The 23,689-nt window shown below is 38.7% G+C and overlaps 1 protein-coding gene across 14 annotated transcripts in view; it reads left to right on the forward strand.

Moving 5' to 3' along the window:
- Window positions 1-23,689, forward strand: part of TRPM3 (transient receptor potential cation channel subfamily M member 3) — an 832,361-nt gene that overhangs the window by 556,792 nt on the left and 251,880 nt on the right. For all 14 annotated transcript variants that reach the window (XM_024126887.2, XM_024126889.2, XM_024126890.2 and 11 more), the window contains exons 2-3: window positions 15,587-15,666; window positions 17,017-17,221. In XM_024126887.2, the coding sequence (XP_023982655.1) occupies window positions 15,587-15,666; window positions 17,017-17,221 (285 nt within the window). The remainder of the gene's footprint in view (window positions 1-15,586; window positions 15,667-17,016; window positions 17,222-23,689) is intronic.

Raw genomic sequence — 23,689 nt, forward strand, 5'->3', positions numbered from 1 at the left:
GGACATATATACACTACCAAACGTAAAACAGATAGCTAGTGGGAAGCAGCCGCATAGCACAGGGAGATCAGCTCGGTTCTTTGTGACCACCTAGAGGAGTGGGATGGGGGCGTGGGATAGGGAGGGTGGGAGGGAGGGAGATGCAAGAGGGAAGAGATATGGGAACATATGTATATGTATAGCTGATTCATTTTGTTATAAAGCAGAAACTAACACACCATTGTAAAGCAATTATACTCCAATAAAGATGTTAAAAAATAATAAAGAAAGGAGGTAAAAATGTAAATAGATGTGGTCCCTTCCCTACATGAGCCTGAGGACATAGGCTAGCTGCACACTATTAATCAGGACAGAAGGTGTTAATGGGCCAGGAAAGAACAAAATATAGGGAAGCTCAAGGAAGGAAACAAACACTTTCACTGTAGAGTTGGAAACAGGGGAAATAGGAAAAGAAAGAAAAATTTGAGCTGAATCTTAAAAAGTTTAGAGTTATGAGAACAGGTAATTAAATTGAAACCACCTCCCTGAAACTATGGAAATAGGGAAGGACAAAAGTTATGTAACTCAGCGAAATGCAACCAAAATCATTTAAGTGCCTACCATATGCTAGGAATGCCAGATATGTGCCAGACCCAGCTCAAATACCTGTCCTATCCAAAGTTGACCCTTCCCACATCTGAGCACCCTGTCAGTCAGTCTCAACTTCTCTCATGTCCCTGAAGCTATTCTCATTCCTACATTCTGCTTCCTAGCTGTGTGACATTGAACTAGATGGTTAATCTCTACTGTCTGGTGTCCTTACCTGCAAAATGAGCATAATAAAAGCACTTAGCTTCACAGGTTTGTTATGAGGATCAGATTAGTTGATATATGAAAATAATTAGACCAGTGTATGCATACTTACTGTAAGGGCTATAAACCTGTTTGCTATTATTACTATTAAATGTTATTGTAATCTTTCATTCGTCTGATTGATTTCCCTGCAGAACAGTGCTTTTCCCCTGTGGATCTTATTAAAATGCAGATGCAGATTCGGTAGGTCTGGGGTGGGGCCTAAGAATCTGCATTTCTGACAGGTTCCCTGATGCTGCTGGTCCATGGATGACTCATCGAGTAGTGCCTTATGGTACACAAACTGGTGCTGGCCCACAAACTGTGAATGATGAGAGAAGAGCAAAATGTTTATTGAGAGTAAACATTTGGAAACTTTTAGAGCAACTTGCCACTGCCACAAAATCCAAGTGCAAAATCAATTCATGGCATTTTACAAAACTATGAGTCTGTAACGGATCGAAAAAAGTTTTTAAAATGGTCCTTCACCACAAATCATTTGAGAAGCATTGCTCTAGAACACAGCATAAACTTAAAAACAGAAAAGAGGGCTTTGTAAAGTTTTGTACCACCTCATCAACTAAAAGAACTTTGTACAAGGTTTGTGTTCAACAGATATTCTTGAATGCTGTGAGAATTCATTTAAAAATAAGTGAATACAACTCTGATTGCCCATTTTCAAATTCTCCATGTAATGGCTGGAGTCAGAGCTCCAGGTAGCATCAACTTTAATGAAGTACAGTTAGCAGTTGTACGACTAAGCTTCTGTTTACATCTTATGCTTTATGATTGTTTAAAGACTTCTGTGTTAGAACTGTAAGCACAGGAAGGTGTTTTCTCTACTTGGTTGTCTCCTGTGAAATATTAGATTTGTACATTTGTAGAAATACATGCCCACTTTCATAATAACTCACTTTCAAATAACTAACATTAGGATCTGAAGAGAGACAGAACACATACACACGTATGTTAATGTGAGTCTCATAGTTCATCCTTGTTCTTCATCTACTATGGCCTCAGGTAGAGCAGTATTTAACAGTAGTATACATATCAGTATGTCAAAGAAAAAAGTAAAAGGGAAAAGAAATACCTGTTTGAACAAAAGAAATATATTATTATTTTGGGTGTGTGTTTGTGAGTGAAAGACAGTATATTTTATGACTTTACCTGTAGTGGCAGTTTTAATGACTGGTCACAGACAGTATTCTAATGAAAGGGATCGCATCCCAGAGTCAGGAATTTCATGTGAGTGTGTGTATTTATGATTTTCCTTTGCAGTTATCTCACCAGCTAGAAACAAGGTGTCATTCATCAGAAGAACTTACTTAGTTTTCTACTAAATATTGGAGAAAGGACCTAAGATCTCTTGCAAACTTAGGGTTTGAAGTTTAAGTTAATAGATGAATCAGGATACTTGGTCTCTGCTCCATGATTTTCCAGTGATTAACGTCTTTACTAATGACTTCCAAAATCATTATCATACTTATATCTCATGTGCCAAACAGGAATCTTAAAATAAACTACATTATCAAATTAAACAAATCTGTGTTATGAAAATTTACATTCGAAATGCGGACATCAGATCATCCACAACCCCCTCCACCCAGGTCATGAATGTTATTTGTATTCCCTCAAAAAGTAGTATTCAAATTAAAAAGTAAATTCTATCATGACATTTTTACTCTTCCATCTCTTTTATGTGGAGAAGTTGCAGATCTGAAAGAAGGCTGGTATGGCTGGAGGTAGTGAGTTGGGATGTGACTGTGCAAGGCCTCTGAGGCCTGCTAAGGAATCTCGATTTTATTCTGGGAGTCACTGAGTGATTTGGAGTAAGAGAGATAGAATGCCATGAGCTAATACATCATTTTAAATGATCATCAGTAAAACTATTCTATATGATACTGCTATGATGGATACATGATATTATGCATTTGGCAAAACCATAGAACTGTACAACACAGAGAATGAACCCTGATGTAAACTGTGGATTTTAGTTAATGGAAATATATCAGTATCGGGTCGTCATTTGGAACAGATGTAGCACAGCAGTGCAAGGAGTTAAATATGGGAAACCATGGGGATAAGTGGAGGGAGGGGATATTTGAGAACTCTCTGTACTTCTGGTCAATTTTTCTTTAAACCTAAAACTTCTCTAAGAAATAACGTCTATTAATTAAGAAAAAAAATCACTCTTGTTGCTGGGTGGAGAATGAATTAAAGGGACCAATTAGAAAGCCAGCACAGTCCATTTTTTAAAATAGCTTTACTAATATAGCTTCCTTCAGAAGAATTTTGCTATCAGAATTTCATTTTGGCATCAAATATCCAAAGAGTGGAATTCTCTACATCAGAGTAAGGGTGAGGTGGTAAGAAAACAGGAGGAAAATATCACATTGCCATCCAATGGAATACAACTTGGAAACTAAATCTATATTTTTGCACTACCTACTAACATTTTTTACACCTACTTCTGAATTTTTGTTCATTTCTATGTGCATCAAATTTAAATTAATATATTTAAAGAAAGCTAATAAATGTATTAGTATCTTCAGGACCTAAAATCTTTCAGAGAAATTTTTTATATTAACATACTAAGGTAAGAATAAATCAAAAAGATATAGGCTTTGGTAGGGAGTATGTAAGGAAAGGCATTGACTATTGAACCACTTTAAAACTGTCACATTAGTACAACATAACCAGAGGCTGAATTTATGTGGATGGCTTTATTTTCTACCTAACAATCTAGTAATTTGACAGAGAAAGATGACTATCAGACAGAAATACATTTATGCTGCATTAACTTAATACCTAATAATTTTTCATTTCCAGAGAGAGATAGGAATAGCTTTACAGTTACATCGCTGGACCTATCTGCTTATAACTTACTTCTGATGATAAAAATGGTATTGATTTGGCTCAGTTTCTCCAGTTAAGTAATTCTTGATTGTTAGGTTAAAAAAAAATTACAAATCATGGGCAGACTCTGCATATTCTGAGCGGAATGACCATCAAGATTTGATTTATCGTTTGGTTGGGAATCATGGCAAGAGAACACCAAGTTCTGGCCTTGAAAACTCTCTCGACAGCAGAAATAGAAATGTCAAGTTATTAATTAATTGCAGTAATGTTTTAATAATACTTGAAGTCTTATTGAAACAGAATTAGGACTTGACACATGTGCCAGATTGCTAAACCAGGGGCATTCTTAAGAATGGTTGGAGTCTGGGGAGAATTCTTTCAGGGATTATTTATTAATTCAAATCTCCTTATGTGCTTTGTGCTCAGTAAGCACAAAACTGTGTGCTCTGCTACATTTTTGTTTGTTATCAAAAGAATAGTGGTTTCGTGAATTTGTAAAAATTAAAATAAAAATACCCTCTTATTAAAAAAAAAAAAAACCTCTACATCTATTTTGTACACATTAATGAGGAACTAATGACAAAGCTGTCAGGTTCTGATTCCCAGAATCCTCAGCTCTGAGAGCTGGGGTTGACCATGAGATCACCAAGATTAAGTCCTCCCCCAAGTTTACATGACTAGGTGTCAACAAGACATGGCTAGGATGCATATCTTGGGACCCCCTAATCAGTCATGCTTCCACTAGGCTCTGCCTTTGAATGGATAAAGAAAATCAGGATTTCAGAAATAAAATCCTACACCAAATTTAAGTCTATACTTTGTGAGGATAAAGAGTTTGAACTGAACTAATCACTCATTGATTAAGATGAGTCTGTTTCTGTACCCAAAATACTTTAAGGTAATTAGGACTGATGATAAAGAAACTAAAAATAATAAAAATGAGAGAGAGAGAGAGAGAGACATTGATTTCCTAAGTAGTTAATCCTCATATGAGAACTCTATTACAAATAAAAGTACAGCTACTTATCCATTGTCCCCTTCTTCTTAGCATCTTCATCCTTCCAGGGCAAAAGAGGCAAACAAAATAAAAATCAGCCTCTGAATCTATGATATCATTTGTCACATAAACTCCACGTTTCAACATAACATAGAATGTTCCTATTTCATGACTCAGCACATTTCTTTGGTTTCTGACAAAATCAGAATGATGCAGGAATGAATTGTGAAAGCTACACAGAATTAAGGACTTAAAGGATGACATTACATTGCCCCAGTTCCGCATTTACTTGACAGAAAACAAGGTTGTATTTCCCATGTATGCAGCTTCCAGGAATATAGAAAGCCCTCCCGGTGACTTGCTGTGCACTGGCATTGTCACACTGATGCTGCTTTCTAACAAATGATCCATCATTTTAAACTTTCTACCTCTTGAATATGTCAAATCTCAGTCTTATAATTTTGTTAGTCATAATTTTGTCTTTCATTTCCTCCTTCTCTGGGTGAAGTTTATCTTATTATTATCTTCTTAAGATGTACACCGGTTTAATAGAGCTGGCTCCAATGTAGGTATGTTTTTTGGTCAATGAAGGCAGTGAAGTTGCTAAAAGTATGTGTGGAGATTTTAAGTTTTTATGTCACCATGTATGGAAATAGCTATTATATTCAAACAGCTGTCTAATCCTTGATCATAATTAGGATACTTTTGAAATAGAAGCCTATGTCCTCATTTCAATTTTTCAGCAGTCTTTTAGGCTTGATGAAGTGTGTATATTTTTATTAAGATCATAATGATTAAAATGCACCTATCCCACCACAAAGAAGAAAAAGATGACTCAGCATTCCTAAGGTTAGTCGTAGACTATAGAGGATGCAGGGTTCTCTGTACCCTCTGTACCCTATGGAAGCACAAGGGCTTTGGCTCCATCAGGCTAAGCCAATAGCTGATGTACAACTTAGGAATGAGACTAAACCTCTGTAGACCCCAGTTTTTAATTTGCATGATGGAATTTTATAATACCTACCGTACAGAGTTATTGTGAGTATTGCATAAAATACTATGTTTGGAAGCATTTGTGAACTGTAGAATACTTTATAAATGTGCTATATTATTGCCAAGCAATAATTAACTGATTCATAATGAAGAAACAATTTTCCAAAGAAACATGAAATATATTTTTAAATTGTTTACAAAAATTCTATGAGGTTAACATGTGTATATATTTATAGTACATCTATATAAAATTCTGACTGTATTTAAGTGTCATTTACACAGCATGACCTACTGAAAAAAGGTGTTTCAGTTATAATTATAAAGCATAGTTTATTGAATTTTTTGCGAATCTAGTGATAAAAATATAATCGAATTTAACTTTATGTTAAGGTGTATATGATTTAAGTTTAGAGGCTATAAGGAGGATTTTAGTACAAATAATTTGTATAATAATTTATATACTAATTATAGTAATTAAAATAATTTAGTATAAATAACCCACAAAGAATTATTCCCCAAAGATGACTAACTAGGAATGAGAAATTGATATTTCTGCAGAAACAATGTTAAAAATAGAAAAAGAAGGAGAGTGTCCTAGGCAAGGCTATGAAACTCTAGTTATGCCATGATAGACCCAGAGTACTGTGTGTTTGCAGCAGAAATTGGCAGTGGGTGATTATAAATCTTGAAATGAAAACAAATAATTATAAAATTATATGACTTTTCTCCTAATGGAAGTGTGAGCAAGGTATGGAAGTGGATCAGTAGTTGTGGTGGTGATTCATTTTGTCTGGCAGTGGCCAGCCGAGCTTGTCAAAGAATACAACATTTTGTGCAGAGTTAGGAAGAACAAACAGGTGTTTGCTAAGTACAGAAGGAGGAACCTAGCATTCCAGGCAAATGGGACAGCATATTCAAAGGTTGAGGAGTATGGCACAGCATGGTGCATTAGGGAAAGAATCAATAATCTAATGTACTGGAGCATAATGTGTTTAAAGATTTGGAGGGAGATTGAGAGATTGGAACAGATAGTTTCGAGGCAGATCCTGAAAGGTTTTAAATACTGAACTGATCTGATCTTGTTGGGGTTGGGGAGCCAAAGAAGGGTCTTGACCAGGGGGTGTCCTGATTGACTGTTTTAGGAAAACCGTGTTGGTGGTATTATGCTCCAGAGGCAGCTGGCTTTGTCATGTTCCAATGGCATTGTTTTACTTTATAGGTCAAGGGCAATTCTGAATATTAGAGAACACAATACAGTTATTTTCATGCATTAGAATAAAAACAAGGAGCCAACGGGACATTTAAGAGGAATTGGTCCTGTGTTTCCCAAACTTCATTTGCTTATGTGGTACCATCATTATCTACAAATCATTTTTAATCTAATTTATTAAATATTTTTGATGGATTCATTTTTTCATAACTCCACAAAAGAAAATGTATGTCACCAAGCAATAATATTTATTAAATTACAGGTTTAGCCATTACTTAAATATTATATATTATTATAAATCCAACTGTTAAAAGAAAAATGCATCTGAGTACCACCTTTAGGAAACACAGGTCCTTCTGATGTCATCATCTTACAGGTGAGGAATTGATGTACAAGTAAATCAAATGTTGGCCCTAAGTCACCTATGTATGCTGACCACGTCCCAAACACAGTTCTAGGTGCTGGGGTGACAGCAGTAACAAAATAAAATCACTGCCCTCAGGAACTTACATTCTAGTGGGGGAAATAGACAAAAATAAATACGTGAACACATGACATAATGCTAGGTAATGTGAAGAGCTGTGAGGAAAAGAGAGGGAAGTTACAGAGTAGAGAATGATGACACAGGTGTGCCTTCAGATGGGGTGTCCGGGCCTGTCAGTGTTCCTAATGTGCTGATGGAGCAAGTTGTGGGCAATCTGAGGATGTACCTGAGAACTCAAGTACCTGAGAACTTGCCTGACATGCTTAAGGAAGAGCCAAGACAAGCTAGTGGTGGTGCCATGGAAGCCTGGTTTTTAGGACCATTACCCCCCTCCCCTGCTGCCCCATCAGACCTACCCCCTTTCTCTGTAGCAAGGGCTGACCAGTACACACCAGTTCCAGTCCACTGCCTGTTTTATTGGAATGCAGCAGAGCTCATTTGTTTATATCTGGCCTGTGAGCACTTTTGTGCTGCAACAGCAGAGTTGAATGTTGTGACAGAAACCATGTGCCCACAGAGAGCCTAAATTATTTACCATCTGGCACTTTATAGAAAATGTTTACTGACCCCTCCTCTATATCATGCTCTTGTTGTCATTGTTGTTATTAAATGTGGACATCACAGAAAGGAATGCTTTGGACATCTTTATAAAAATGAATACAAATCATCCATGTCAAAGTCTAGTTTCTACTTGTAGAAAATCTGATTTCATTTTTTAAAATTGAGTTATGTACCAGTGGAAACTTTTTAGTATATTCTATTCAAGTGTGATCTTTTTTCCTTAACGATGAATTGGAAGAATAAGGTAATCTGCCATTACATGAAGATAGGAGTGAAGAATAACCACAGTTCGCATTACACTTGTGGTTTCCTCTTGTTAGTATTCAAAGTATATTCTTTCTAAACTACATCTGAAACAAGATGGTGATATATCCTGTCAGGAGTTGGAGTTGCATTGTTGGGTAATGCATAGGATTTTTAAAAGATCTGTGTGGACAGTGTGGCGCAGAGCTACAAGTCTCTTTGGAACTAATTACCTTCTTAAAGAGTCCTAAAGATCATCTGTGACCTCATATGAAAGAAATGCTGTGCTGATTTTACCTCAGGCTTCTTTGTTCACATAGACACAGAATGCTCGTGGTTCTGGTGACAGTATTTTTGTCTTTGGTGTAAAGTTCATAGAAGGTGCCTCATATTCTTTTCCCTATCAAATATTTCTCTGTAGGAAGGAAAAATAAGCAAAAAGAAAAACAGCAACAAAAAAATGAGTAAGACTAGAGAGAATAAGGCTAAAGAAAATACGTGGGCAATATTTAAAAGTCTCAGTATGGATCTGATTGAACTCAAGATTTAAAGTAAGTCAGATGAGGAACTGAAGTAGTATCTAGTAAAGAAGGAAGATGAGAAAGCTGGATTTTTCAAATATTTCTTAAACTGGGAGGATTATCTATAACCAATTTTAGTCTCACAGACAATCTACAGCTACTAGGTCAGTATCTCTCAGATGCCTGCCTGTCAGCCAGCCCTCCCTGTCTTCTTCCATCTCCTCCTCCTGTTCTCTGTTCCCTTCCCTGCTCCTCTCTCTCTCTCTCTCTCCTGCCTTTATACCCTAGGAGACTCACCCTGTACATTATAGAACATCCCTTTCCAAATATTACCCACTGGGCCCTCTCTTTTAACTGAGCTCTTCCTAAGTCACTTCCTGAACTGCTCTTTCCTAATGACTTCCTATTATCATAAGGTCGAGCTTAACAGCTGGAAAAAAAATCTGGAAATCTTCTGACCACATAGAATATAGTTTCATGACTATAAATATATGGTTACAGAAGAAAACTTTGGAAAATATAAAAAAGCAAAAGGAAGAAAGTAAAAATTAGCTACAGTTTCCACTTTAGTATATTCCCAATCATCTCTGTATCTATTTAAAATTTGTAATTATTCTCTACTTACAATTTTGTCCTGCTTTTCTTACATAACAGTGTGAAAATGTATATTTCTCTTTGTAATTAAATAGTCTTCTGAAACCTGATTGTGGTCATCAAACAGCATGAACCATAGTTTAATTAGCCTCCCATTAATTTTCATTTTTTTGCAGTTTTTCTGAATTATAAATAATGCTGCAGTGAACATCTTTGTGTGCTCACATCTCTGTTGATTCCCTAAGAATAAATGCATAGGAGTGTTAACAGCTGCATAGAAGGGTGGGTATCCTCATTTTTAAGGCCATCACTACGTATTATTCTGCAGCCAACTCCTGAAGACTGTCAAAGGGACTTCTCCATCTCATGTTTAATGCTAACGCTCAGTTTCATGATGATTCATTTGCATTTTGCTTATTGTAATGTTTCCTCAGTTGAAAGTCACTAAGTAGTTTGTTGCCCCTTGTCTCCGGGGAAACCTTGGTAAGTGAGAGGCCAGAAGATGGGGGAGTTTGAAAGAGATCCATCCTGGAAACAGCAGAGAGGCAGGGAGAAGGCTATGGATCTGATCCAAGCTAGAAATAAGTCACCCAGTTCCCACTGTGACTCTCAGGGAGTGCACACATAACACATACTAGGTGCTTTGACAGGAGATTGTGGGAAAATGAAGCTCAAAATGACACTGCCCTCAGAGGTTCACAGCCCACAGAGTTGATGATGAACACACCTCTCAGCTCTGACTTCCATCTGCAAGAAAAGATAAGTCTTTTGGAGATGAAGTGTTCACATAGTCACTTCTTTAAAAGTATTTTTGCCGTGTTGAAAGTTGAGCTCTCTTCTTCCCCAGTTCTTTCACTTATCTAGCTAAAGAACTACTATTATCTAAGAAAGTTATTCTTGGAAGATATTTGAAAGAGCCCTTTTGTGTTGTGTGAGCCAGAACCTCTAAGTGCCCTCCACCCGCCCCAGATAAACACATCACAATGCCACTGCTTTCAGCCTGCATCCATGTGCTGTAATAGTCCCAGCTCATCTTTTTTAAATAGGGAAACAGGGGAGTGTAGGTTTCTAGTCACACATTTACAGTAGTGGGGGAGGGGCTGCAGGATAAGAAGTGTGATCAGTTTTATTATTATTATTTATTGACATCTCAGAAGTTGTGGAAGGTTACTGACGGACCCCAACTTTATTCTCCTTGGGCTCACATTCAGGGACCCAGCTATCCTTTTGAAACATTCAGAGTTTTTAGCAGTTCCTCTTTAAAGAAATGCTATCATTCCATCCTTTGGGAAGGAATGAACAATGCCGCTTGTGTGTTCAAACCACTCAGAGCATTAATATACTGTTTCTTTAGAAGGATTTGCTTTCCAAAGTTGAACTTTTCAGAACTCAGAACACCTTATCACACTTTCACAAGCCTTCTCTCTGAAAATGGAAAAAGAAAAGGGGGGAGAGCCTGTCAGGACTTGTGCCAGTTAAATCCGATCTCTCCGGGGATTTGTTTTTCTTCTGGCGTCAGATTAGATGTTCAAATCAAGCAGTGTTTGAGGGCTGCGAGGGAATGTCCATGGGATTCTTAGTGAGGCTAATCCCAAAGCAGCACATTCCAAGGGGCTAATCTGCCCCAATTCATTGCTTACTTGAAACGTCTCTTGGGGGAAGAGCCGGGCAAGTGACTTTTTTTCCAGTGGGCGGTCATAAGAGCATTATTAACGGGATGACCAGCCCCAGACGCAGCAAAATGAAAGCAACAAGAGCTGCTCGTGGGACTGCCTTTGCCACTACCCAGAGTCAATGCTCAGGTAAAATGATTTCAACTCATTTTCTTCTTGTTCAACCTCCCAATACTGGATCTGGGGATCTAGAGGAAGACCCAGGGAATGCCAAGGAGAAGTTGAGGGAAAGCAAAAGGTAAAAATGAACACAGGCATTCAGTACCTTGGGATCTTTGGTGTTTTGTTCTGATTAGGGCAGAGTGTACCTTTTAAACCTGAGAGTCTCAAAATGAGGGATGTAGTAAAGTTTTGCTCGTAATTTTTTCCTATAAAAGTTAGTGGACTCTTTTTTTCTAATCTTGCAATTAGTGGACTGGATTGGTGTCCTGTTAAGTTGCCCTGCTAAGGGTAGATTGCAATAGCAGTTTCTGAGACTTTCTGTAGACAGATTTAATACATACTCTATGTAAGTACTTGTAAATCTTTGTTGCCCGGAGAAGGTCTTAATTTTGTAGCTAATGGGGAGTGGGTGGTAAGAAGAGTCAAAGAAGTTTGAGTGACTAGTGTTTGTAGCAGAGTCTTTGTGAAAAAGAGTTGAAACCTGGTTAAATGAAACAATTTTTTTTTCTTTTTTCAGTTCCAATTATTTTGATGCTTTATTGACTGTACATTTGACTTTCAAAATTCATACGTACTTTATTCTTTGAGGGATATTATTATACTTTTCTTGAAATGTGAATGTCCTCATTTTTGTTTTGAATAAGATGTCCTTTAATTATTAGCCTTTGAAAAACAGTTCCCTATTACACATCACACATGACTGATAATGCAGAAAGACAAGAAAGAAAATAGCCCTTCGCAGACTCAGTCATGGTGATGTGACTGTTCTTCCTTTAGAAAAATGATTTTTTAAGAGCTGATAGAAGCCACCTTTTCTAAGAGTACATGAGCCATCCAAAGCATGTTTAGAAAGAAGAGATTTTAGGGCATGCTGCTGAAGTTTTGGGTTAGAAGAGAAAGGGTCAGCTAGAAATATGGCATGTCAAAACTGTTTCATTCTTTCTAACAATAAGGATAGCCATTCTGTGCTAACTTAGTTGGATGTTGCAACCAAGTATAAAGCTTCACACAGAGTAGTTCAAAGCCTTTGAACAAAAGAAAAGGGAATTCGTTTAGGGAACAAGTTAAATCATGATTATACATCAAATATGCCTTCTCCAAGAAAATGATTTTAAAAATCTAATATCCATCCACACTGAAGACTGAATAAAAGCACAATAAAGCAAAGCCCACAATAAATCATAGTAAATTGTGCATGATATTTGGTAGAATTCCTAATTCATGTGCTATACGTGCACTCTTCCTGTTATGTATTATGCTTTCCTTCTCAAAAAGAGAATCCAACTCAATTATGAATGATGGAAAGATTTTTTTACATTTCCCCCCCTCCCAATTTTCTATGCCTTTGCGAGAGAAACTGTTATAGAAACTGATACTCAATCCCTTTGCTGACAGTGAAGTAGCTTTTCACCTTTGAGAAGGTAATTAAGTTGCTAAACTGCACACAAGTCAGATTACTTAAACACTGACAAACAAGTTGGCAATCCATATGCAGTCATTCTTATTACACACCATCTTTGTAAACTTTCCAGGGCCTTCCAAGTTGAAACCAGGATCCATGAGTGAGAGAAATAATGGAGGTGCCCTTGAAAAGTCTAATCTATTTGTTGTGGCCTCCAGATTCTCAAGTTGGGAGTCCTGTGTGATTACATTTCTTTGGGGTAGCCGTTATAATGATCCCCCCCTTCTTTTACGACTTTCTTATATTCTGATGTCTGCCTAATGTCCCACCTCAATCCTTGACCCCAAGGAGAGAGGAACAGAGAGCAGAGTGTTCATTACTCCACTTGTGGGGACTGGAAGGGGGAAATAAGGAGGGGAAAGGTGCAGGTATGAACTGGTTCCCAGACATGCCTCTAGAAGGCACTCCCAGGCAAGCCCAGATGGCACTGCCCAGATCTAGGGTATTTAAAACCAGTAACACCTAATTTGGAGAAGCAGTTGAGTAGAGTGGGTAAGAGTGTGAACTCTGGAGTCAGACTGCTCACGTTCAAACTCTGTCTTCTAATCTGCTCCATCTCTGACTCAATTTTTTCATTGGTAAAATGGACATAATAGTAGTACTTCCCTCACGGGGTTCTTGTGTGGCTCCATGGAGATAATACGTATACAGCGCAATTCCAGGTACATGACGAACCCTTAATAAAGATTAAGCATTGTTATTACCTACTGAGTGCCTACTATGTGCCAGGTGCTTTCTCTGAATCGTTTGCTTTGATTAATACAACAACTCTCCAAAGTAGCTATGGTACCCTCATGTTATAGAAAAAGCTCAGGAAAGTTAAATAACTTTTCTGTATACCTTGTTTGTGGCCAGCCAGGCCTTCTGAGAGCATATCATCTCCAGTGCAAAGTGAAATCAATTTAGGTCAGATCTGCTACAGCAGTTTCATAGTAATCTCATCTAAACCTTTATCTGAACTTCTAGTACCAGACCAACCTAGGACTGGTCCCTGTTCTTGAAGTGAAAACTTGGTACCTAAATAATGATAACAACTCTGTGTCAGGCATTATTTTTGTGCCCATTTTATAGATGAGGAAAACCGAGGGTCAGAGAAATTATACGACTTTGTCCAAGCTGCAGAATCCCATTCACGACAACTTTTTCTAACTGCAAACGTCATTGTCTACCCATGATACTGCCATTCCTGCTTTCTCTCAATGAGTATTGATCAGCACTCCCTGAAATTCCCAGATAGTGGGCCACAAAAAAAGGGAAAGTATGTTCTCCCTTTTCTGCTCCCAAGGTGTAGGAAAAGTTGGTTTCAGATGTCCAGTGAGGAATATTTTTGCCATGTATCTGCCAAGAGATGTTATCAAAGAAAGTATTCAGTTTCTAGAAAAAATCACAGCCTATGAATAATTTAACTTACAGGCTTTTTACGAAGATAAAGACTGGTTATCTATGCTGCTAAGCTTATTTCTGCTGCAAAGATGTACCCACTAGTTTTTCCTATGTATTTGAGAAGAAAAATCTTTAAGAATAGACACTGGGGCTTTTTCCATGCCCAGATGACAAATGACTGCAAATGTTAGTTTTGTGGTGTGAGGGTGCAGAGGGCCACCTGGACCCAGGGATCTCTGTGGCAGGGTGGGTGCTCCTTTTCACGTGGACAATGTATAAACACTCAGAAATTATGCAACCTGATTGTAACCATGACTGAAACAGGATGCAGGTCCTTTGTATCCCTCAAGCATCCCCCACGTTGCTACTTTTAAAATGTGCTTTGTCATGAATATAAGACAACTACTTCCTTCTGTGCCACATGCTCGCATAGACTCCACTGTGAGAGAGGAGGCAGGTGCAATATTAAGGGGTTGAGGGCAAACCAGACCTTAGCACAACTTATACAGACATTTGGGTCCCTGGCAGAGTCAATATCAATTACAACCAACAAGCAGGGGCTTGTAACAGTTAACACTGGTCATTGGGACAGACCAGGTAAACAGCTTAGTTGTGCTTTGGTCCTGTATATTTTAAAAGTAGGAATTTGGTCCTGATGCTGGGTTAGAGAGAAGACGATACCTTGTAGATATAACATTACACATTACTCTAGCAACTTCTGTCTTAAACACGTGCTTAGAGAAGGAATCTTCTGAGTAGCTTACTGGATTTCGTAGGAGGCTCCTCTACTGTTTCAAATGCTGCTAAAAAAAGGGGTTAAGGGATGAAGGATGGACACTTCTTTGGAACAAAGATGGTACAGTTTGTTGAAACTTCGTTTATCCTTCTGGGAGCCCAATCTCAGTGGCCAGGCTTCTGGGTGGACAGTCCCAACAGTGTTCATTCTAAGAAGCCATGTTTGCTGTGCTGCAAGGCATGTGAGATGCCAAAAAATATGGTATCTTCCTTCCTTCCAAAGGCACTACCTGTGAAATTTTGGACTGTGATGAAGACATTTATCTTCCTATGTTTCCATTTCCTTTCTTCCCCTCCATATTCAAGCATTGCTAATTTAGATTTTAGAAAAAGCATGGTGATGGATTAGGGCTCGAATTATGTCATTTCCTCACCGTTTTTCTTTCTTTCTATAAGGAAAATCTAATGGAAGTGTCAGCCATGAAAACCGTATGCTTATTTAGATATATTTCTTCCTACCACTGAATACTTGTTAACTAAAGGGTTATAAACACCCTGCTCTATGGCTTTCATTTTCTCTGTAAATAGCATTATTTTTCTTTTCTTCAAAAGTCATTATGAGCTGGTATATAGTTTCATTACTAACATTTTTTATTATGGTCATTTCCTTTAACTCTCATATTATAATGTTAAATAACCTAACCAGCAGATTCTGGTAATAATTGATTTTGTTATATGCAGTGTTTATGTGTGAAGTAACCACAATTTCAATTCAGTTTATGAGACACTAGTCTCTTAAGTGATTATGAAATTTTGCTTTCTAGTCAAAAATACTTAAAGGTTGTGTTCACCTTTCCTCTTCTTTTTTTTTTTTTCAGGCTCAGAAGTCCTGGATAGAAAGAGCGTTTTATAAAAGAGAATGTGTTCACATCATACCCAGCACCAAAGACCCCCATAGGTAATCTTGCTGTTGCTATAATGTAGCAAGAACTTGAAGTAGCAATTATGGGAACAAAAATATGATAGCAATCACTATCCATTGCAAGAGAACAAATGTTAAAGATCATTTTTAAATTTTTTTCTGGACATCTTTGAAGCAATCTCATGTATACACACCATGTAACATGCCATGCCTGCAGTTAATTGTCTGAGAGCCTGTACAAAATAAAAGCTACACCATAAGGAAGGGAATTCATCACTGTCTATAGGAATGGGAGATATATATATATATATATATATATATATATGAATGGGAGATATATGTTTAGTGTGGTTACTGGTTTTCCCTTTCCAGCATTTCATCAAAACGCTTACTTTTTACCAAAATGCTCTGCTGCAGTGAAAAAGAGACTTTTAAAGGAAATACTCCTAGCATATTACTAATTAGACTGCAGACCTTCAGCTTTCTATCCAATCAAATTTTTAATATTCTACTTACCGTCCTGAAGATCAACAGTATATAAGGTGGGAAGCATTTGGCATAAAGTAACATATGAATGTCTGGAAATGCCCTTATGAAAAGGCAGTATAATGGAGCAGTTTAAAATATAGACTCTGGAATCATATAGACCAGCTGTATAACCTTGAACAAATTACCTAACTTTCAAAACTATAATATTTTACCCATAAAATGAATGTCACATTGTTAGTATTTAATAAATTATAGCTCTGTATCAGTATTATTGCTAATAGTCATAACAGTGCTAGTAGTAAAGTATGAAGGACATTTTCATGATATGAGGGGCGAATTTTGTTTTCAAATACCTTGTGAATAATTTTTTCATTGTTTCTTCAACAACACTTGAGGTGCAGATCTTCATTCTCAGAATTGGATATATGACAGAGAGTGTCAATTGGGAAAAGACAAGTTATGTTGTGACTCACATATGATTGAGAGTTCTTATTTAAATGTACCTGTTAAAATTCTTCCCTCAAAGCTGTTCAGTGTCCTTCGTGCAAGATTTGATAGATGGGAGGAGTGAGAAGTAGAAAAATCTACGGCATTCGTTCTTTTCGTTTCAATCCTGAACAATGTGGCAGGTGTGAAAGGGGGTAGGTGCAGAAGGATGGGAGGCATGTTACAGCCTATACAGCTAGAGGAAAATGTGGAGGGGCCAGAAAAGAAAAGAAATGTGTGTCAAGTAAATCCCGAGTTCACCATTTGCCAGGTATGGCCACATTATGGTTTCTACCTGAAAACTGACTCACTGGCTTGCTACGGTTTGTAGGTTTCTCCAGCAGTTTGCCTTCAGTGTGTATTACAGTTGTCGCTAATACAACGGGTTCACTTTGACCTCTTATATTATAGGTGTTGCTGCGGGCGTTTAATAGGCCAGCATGTCGGCCTCACTCCCAGTATCTCAGTTCTTCAGAATGAGAAAAATGAAAGTCGCCTCTCCCGAAATGACATCCAGTCTGAGAAGTGGTCCATCAGCAAGCACACTCAACTCAGCCCCACAGATGCTTTTGGGACCATTGAGTTCCAGGGAGGCGGCCATTCCAACAAAGCCATGGTAATCAGAAACCATTCGGTCACTTCTCACATTCTATCTCAAGTCCTGCAAAGGAATGGTGAAGAGCTGGAGATTTAGTCTTTGGACTGAATCCCAACTTTGCCAGTTCCTGGCTGGGTGACCTGCTCTAACTGTGTTGCTCCTGTGCATCTCTGCTCTTCCTCTGTCAAATGGGGCAAACCTTCCTCTCAGGATTTTTGAAATGATTAGTATGAGATCAGACACAGTGACTCTTCTTTTTAATAATAATAACAAGTAGCTTTCTACAGTTATCCACTGTTCATTATTTTATTTTCTGGGTCTCATCCATTGAGACATGTTTTTCTAACTCCTTTGGTAAAAAATAACTTTAGGTCTCTGTTTCATTCTGTTGGTAACTAGCATTTCTGTCAATTCAAGGTAGAAATGATCATCCCAGACGATTTCCTTCACTGTTCTAACAGAGATCTTGTCATCCAAATTGAGTGCTTTTTCTTCAAGCAGCTGCGTTCAATAATGTTCTCAGTAGAACAGCTCCATATGAAAAGCTTTTTTTTTTTTTTTTTTTTTTTTTGGAAAGGAGGCATTAGGAAGTATACAAATTTTACTTCTAAGAGTTGTTGCTTCTAAATTTTAGCTTTCATCATGGACCTCTCCCTACTTGGCTGACAGATTTTGCCAGGAGAAAAGTCTACCATGTGTTTTTGGAAATTCTAGAAATGCTGTATTCCAACAAGCTTGCTTCTAACTTTTGAGAGAGAGTTAGTTAGTTGAGGGTGGAGCAGTTGGAGGTGACTGTTCTCAGGCATGCCACGGAGTTTTCTGAGTTTGGAGAGGAAATTTTGCTTAGAGAAGCATACTGCAAAACGCAGGGGAAGTCACTTCACACCAGTTACAGTCTAAAAATGTGCAATAAAGCCACCTCTCTTGTCTCTTTCCTCTTCTCTCCCCTTTTCCCCATCCCCCCCTTCCCACTGCAGTATTTTCTTCACCAAGAATAGCTGACCAAGCTATTCTCACAGTTCTTCCCTAAGAAAATTAATTCTGAGCAATATACTGAAAAGGAGGATGCTATGTGCAACCCCCAGAATGGCCTGGGGAAAACAAAGAAAGGGTTAGGTAGTCTTGACCTGGACAGAACCAAGGGAAATGAAGATTTGGTAACTTCCTCATCCACTTAACAGATGGATATGCCCACACGAGATCCTTAAGTGTTCCCAATTCAGTACAGTCCCCATTCACAGTATGAGATTGAACCATATGCAGTGTGGATCCTCTGGAACCGTGCATTAATTAAAAGTCACGAAAGTTCTCCCTATAAGAAAAGTGCTACAGATGAAGAAGTGGTTTAGCGGTCAATAATCATTATAGAGTAGTATACCCAGTGACTTCATAGGGTGCTTGAATGATGCCTGTAAGCATCATGCCACAAGCCCAGAGGCATATGGTAAACTTTTAGCTGTTATTTCCTTCATTAATAAGCAGTGTCTGTCAAATATAGAGCATAAATTTGGTCTTAAGTAGAGCATTCCTCCAAAGTCATCACCTAGGGAGATTCTAATTACCGTGATGCCCAAGTGCACAGAACGTGTTTTGGGGACTGCTTTCAGACAATTTATAGATCACGAGAGAAAGGCACTCTGTATTTTCTTCAAATGATGTTTTTGATCAGAAGTTAATCCTGAGTACCTAAAATTCAAAAAACTTAGGGCTTTGTCACAAACGGCTTCTGCTAGTTTTCAAAAATCAGGTCTGTTCTCAGAAGATAAAGTTTTCCACCACTAAAAATTCTGAAAGAATGGAGTACTAGTTTGGAAGTGAAGAATGTGGGTTTTGGATGCAGACAGTCTAACTTTATCCCAGAACCATCGTATATTTGCTGTGTGACATGAGAAACATCAATTAAATTCTCTGGGCCTCAGTAATTTATTATGTTATCTAGGAATAATAATACTACCTTTATAAATGTTAAATAGATGGCATATGTAAGTCATCTGGCACAGTACCAGGACACATAATAGATGTAAAATTAATTTTAACTGCTATTTGTACTACTATCATCATTATTGTTTGCTTCAGGCTTTGAAAATTTTTTAAAATATTTTGATTAATACTCTGAAGGGCATACATTTGGGTGCATATCTTGGTATATTATTTTAGAAAGTCAAATCATAATTTTTCAGTTAACCTTTTAAAATAATTCAAGAAGTTCTGATTTCTTCACCTAGTTCTTAAGCCCCGAATCTGAAGCCACATTGCTTTGTTTGTAGTCTGGCCTGTCACTTACTGGTTTAAAATCTGGCCCAGTTTATTTAACTTCCCAGTGCCTCAGTTTCCTCATCTGCAAAATGAGGATAGTAATTCCTGCTTTATAGGGCTGTAGCAAGGATTAAGTGAGTCAATATATATTAAGTGCTTAGAAGAGCACCTGGTGTTAAAGCTTAATTAATGTTTGCTATGTTATTACTTCCACTAAGTGTTCACTTACTATAGTTACAGGAGAGGCTTTGTAATCAATTAAAATAAAATGCATAATCTTGAAGTCATATAGAACTGTGTCTAAACACTCACTCTCTCTGCCTAGTTAAAAAGTCTTGGTTAAACCAATTAAGTTAGCTGAGCCTCAAGATTTCTTATTTATAAAGTGGGCATGTTTTCCTTATGAGATGGTTACAAGGATTAGAGAGAATATAAAATCACCGGTATACAGCTAGTGCTCAATATATTTATGAAAATCATAGTAATGGCACAGTGAAGCGGCTTTGTTTACTTCCTAGGAATCCAAAGATATGTTAACCTATTTCCACAGGAGTACCAGGCAGCATACTCTGGTGTTAGTGACAGTCACTAATTGGAGCCTACCACTGTGGACACCAGCTCATCAGTGACTGGAGACATGTGGCTTGTAAACCACCACATTATACACTTTGACTTCCTCATTGAGTCAACCTCCTGCATCCACTTATTCTAGCAAAATGGAAAATGAGCTGTTACCTGGTATCCTCTCTACTTTACTCACTGTAGACTTCAACAATTAGACAGCTACTGTGGGTGTGGCATTTGTGCCTTTTATGATGGACAAAACCAAGATTCCTTCTCATTATATAATTTTCTTCTACCTGAAATTTTTCCCCTCCTAAAAATTTCTAGTGAATTTGAAATTTTTAAGAACCCTGGAGATTGAATCTCCAAATAAATTTACTAGAACATGTGTCCTTCAAAGTATCAATCAAAATACTTTTGCAACTGTTTTCAGGGTCTCTAGCAAATAATAATGACAGTCACAATAATAATGGCAACTAAAACTTATTAAACATCTACTGTGTGCCCAGCACTGTGCCAAGTACTTATCTATGTTTGTATATTTCTTGTTTATGACACTAGCATTATTATTCCTGCATGACAGAATAACATACTAAGGCACAGAAAAGTTAAGTAATTTGCCCTATGTCACACAGCTACTATATGATATGTGTATATTATGGTATCTAACAGTAGAGGAAAAACTTGAAGAGACCGCTAGATCTTTCAGTCTGTTCCAGAAGAGTGAACACATTAGGACATTGAACCTTGACAGCCCTCCCCAGGCCCCATATAGCTCTGTCCAACCCAGAGCTGTCTGTTGGCAGTCAGGTTAGGCAAGGTCAACTACATGATTTGTGGAGCCCAGTATAAAATGAAAATGTAGGCCCTCAGCAGGGGTAGGGAAATCCATGCCCCTTCCCCATGACTACATCCCCAACCCGTCAATGGATTGCCATCTCCACACTGGGAAGTGCTCAGTATGCAGTGGGGGAGGCTTCCCACAAAATTGCCCACAAAACCCACCATGGCACTGCCAAGCCAAGGCAAGGACAGCTACATCCTTACCTTGCCCTCAAGTGCTACAGGCCACATGCCCGACCCTGCCCCTGCCCTTGCCTGCACCCAGGTCCCAGCCAGGGATGGAGGGTAATGATGGAACACGGCCCTGTCCGCTGCCCCAGGCAGGGCTGGGGAGGGGAGGCTAGGCTGGCAGAGACACTAAAGGCAGGAGCGGGTATGAATGAAATCCCATTCTGGCAAGGCAGCAGGAGGTAGGATGTGCGACTGTGAACGACGTGTGAGCCGAGGCTCCAGGCCCTCTGCACGTGCTCCACTGTCCCGTCAGGCTTCACTTACAAAACACGGATTCAAGGGTAAATTTGTCAAGAATTTCAAGACAGCAAGTGCAGAACATTAAACCCTGAACACTGCCCTTCTGAGCAGTGTGACTGGGCTGGTGGCACGACCATGAAGCCAGCACTAAGGTTAGGTCTCCCCTGCCCTAGGTGGTCTCAGAGCAGTCACTTCAAGGGGAAACCTTTCTTTCTGAGTCTAACCTGCCAAATGAGGACCACTTTTTCTTTTTTATTACAACCCAGTATTTAACAAGTGGGAGTCCCCACTGTTCATCTAGGCACAATGAGCATTTTGTCCACTTTGGATACTTGGCCTTGAATTATTCCGATTCTCCTGTCTAAACAAAGGGGTGGAGTTATCCATAGGACAGATGACTTGTTTTATCAGGCAGGACAGTCGTTTTGTGCCAACCTGTGCCTTCTTTATCTCTTGTTCTCTCCAACAAACGGACATACAGTTCATCAAAGGGAAAAATCAGCAACTACTGTCTGTTGAAGAGTGCCAGTATTTAGATGGGGAAGCCATGGTTAAATATTCACCAAGATTGAAGTGAAACAGGTCAACTAACTTAATATGTCTTTGGTCCCCTTCTCCTGACAAGAATATTTGAAAGTTGAAATGATTTTTAACAAAGTGGTCAAAAAATTCTAGAGGGCAGATTAACTTTGACCTTCATTAACTTTTCCCCTCAAGACAGCCCAAAATAAAGCACTTGGGTCTTCAAAATGCCCATGTGGTCTGGACACAATTTGAGGCAGAATCTGCCATAGTTTGGTAGAAGATACAGTTGGAGAAAAGGGACTCATTATTAAAATGTGGTGGGCTATGTGAGCACCATATCTCACATATGTATCTCTGTTACCACATAGACAGTACAGCATGATGTCACAGGACTTTGATCACCAAAGACCCTTGAGGGATCAATGCAATGTTTCTCTACTTGGAGGCTCAAAATAACCTGTGGGGCTACTACCAATGTCCATGCCCAGGAATCATTCCCAGAGAGTCTCCTTCATTGGTCTGATATAGAACCTGGACATCCAAAGTGTTTTGTTTATTTATTTTATTTATTTATTTTTGGCTGCATTGGGTCTTTGTTGTTGTGCGCGGGCTTTCTCTAGTGGCGGCGAGCAGGGGCTACTGTTCTTTGCGGTGCACGGGCTTCTCATTACGGTGGCTTCTCTTGTTGCAGAGCACGGGCTCTAGGTGCACAGGCTTCAGTAGTTGTGGCGTGCGGGCTCAGTAGTTGTGGCTCACAGGCTCTCGAGCACAGGCTCAGTAGTTGTGGTGCACGGGCTTAGTTGCCCCGTGGCATGTGGCATCTTCCCAGACCAGGGCTGGAACCCGTGTCCCCTGCATTGGCAGGCAGATTCTTAACCACTGCACCACCAGGGAGGTCCCCAAAGTGTTTTCTACTGTTAATCTACTGTTAATCTACTGTTCAGCCAGGCTTAAAAAATACTGAATAATCTCAATCTCTCTACCTATTTTATGGATGAGGCAACTCGAGCTCAGAGAGGTTAAATTATTTTCTGAGAGTCACCCAATTATTTGACAAAGATAGTTCCCAAACTCAGGATCCTTAGCACTCCATCAGTTCTGTTTCTTCTCTGTCATGTATTCCTGTTGCAGCCTATAATAGATGTTTTGAAAGGAAGCTAATTACTATTATGTTTCTAACTCTTTATAAGGGTTTTGAAAACTTTCTAATAGAATTATAAAATCACTAGTATTTGAAGAGGTTAATTACACTCAAAAGCTGTGAGCAGGAAGAGCTCTCTGTAAAATTATATCCTAGGTTAGTGGAGCCGTTTTCTGAGCCCTTCCCAGGACTCTGTGGTATTCTATCCTCAGTTCTCAGACTTGACAAACCCCAGTGAGATAGCAGTGAAACCAGCATCTCTCCTGCTTTACGGAGAAAGAAGTTGTGACACAGAACGAAGACATTCAGAGCTGACAGTAAGTGAAGGATCCTCGTTCCTCTCTCTTCTCTATACCAAGCCACATCTTACCAAAAAATTCGTGCCCCCCAAATCCATTCCTGGGCTGTTAAACAACCTGGCAGTTCATGCAGATGCCTCATAAAAACCAGAACATGAGGACCAAGGAAGAAGGTACTAAGACACAAAAGCTCTGGTTTAGGCATTTTCTTACTAGACTGGGTTCCAGGTAACTTTTTAAAACTGACTGAGAGAGCAATACCAAAATGGCCCAACAGCAGACGTTGTTGGGTCCTTTCTCAAAGACTCTTCTTTATCTGGGCTGAGTCTATTAAATTATTTAGAAAAGGAAGCAGTGCTGGACTTAATTAGACAGACTCTTATTTGC

Source organism: Physeter macrocephalus, chromosome 9, assembly GCF_002837175.3.
Source record: "Physeter macrocephalus isolate SW-GA chromosome 9, ASM283717v5, whole genome shotgun sequence".
Classification (NCBI taxonomy): domain Eukaryota; kingdom Metazoa; phylum Chordata; class Mammalia; order Artiodactyla; family Physeteridae; genus Physeter; species Physeter macrocephalus.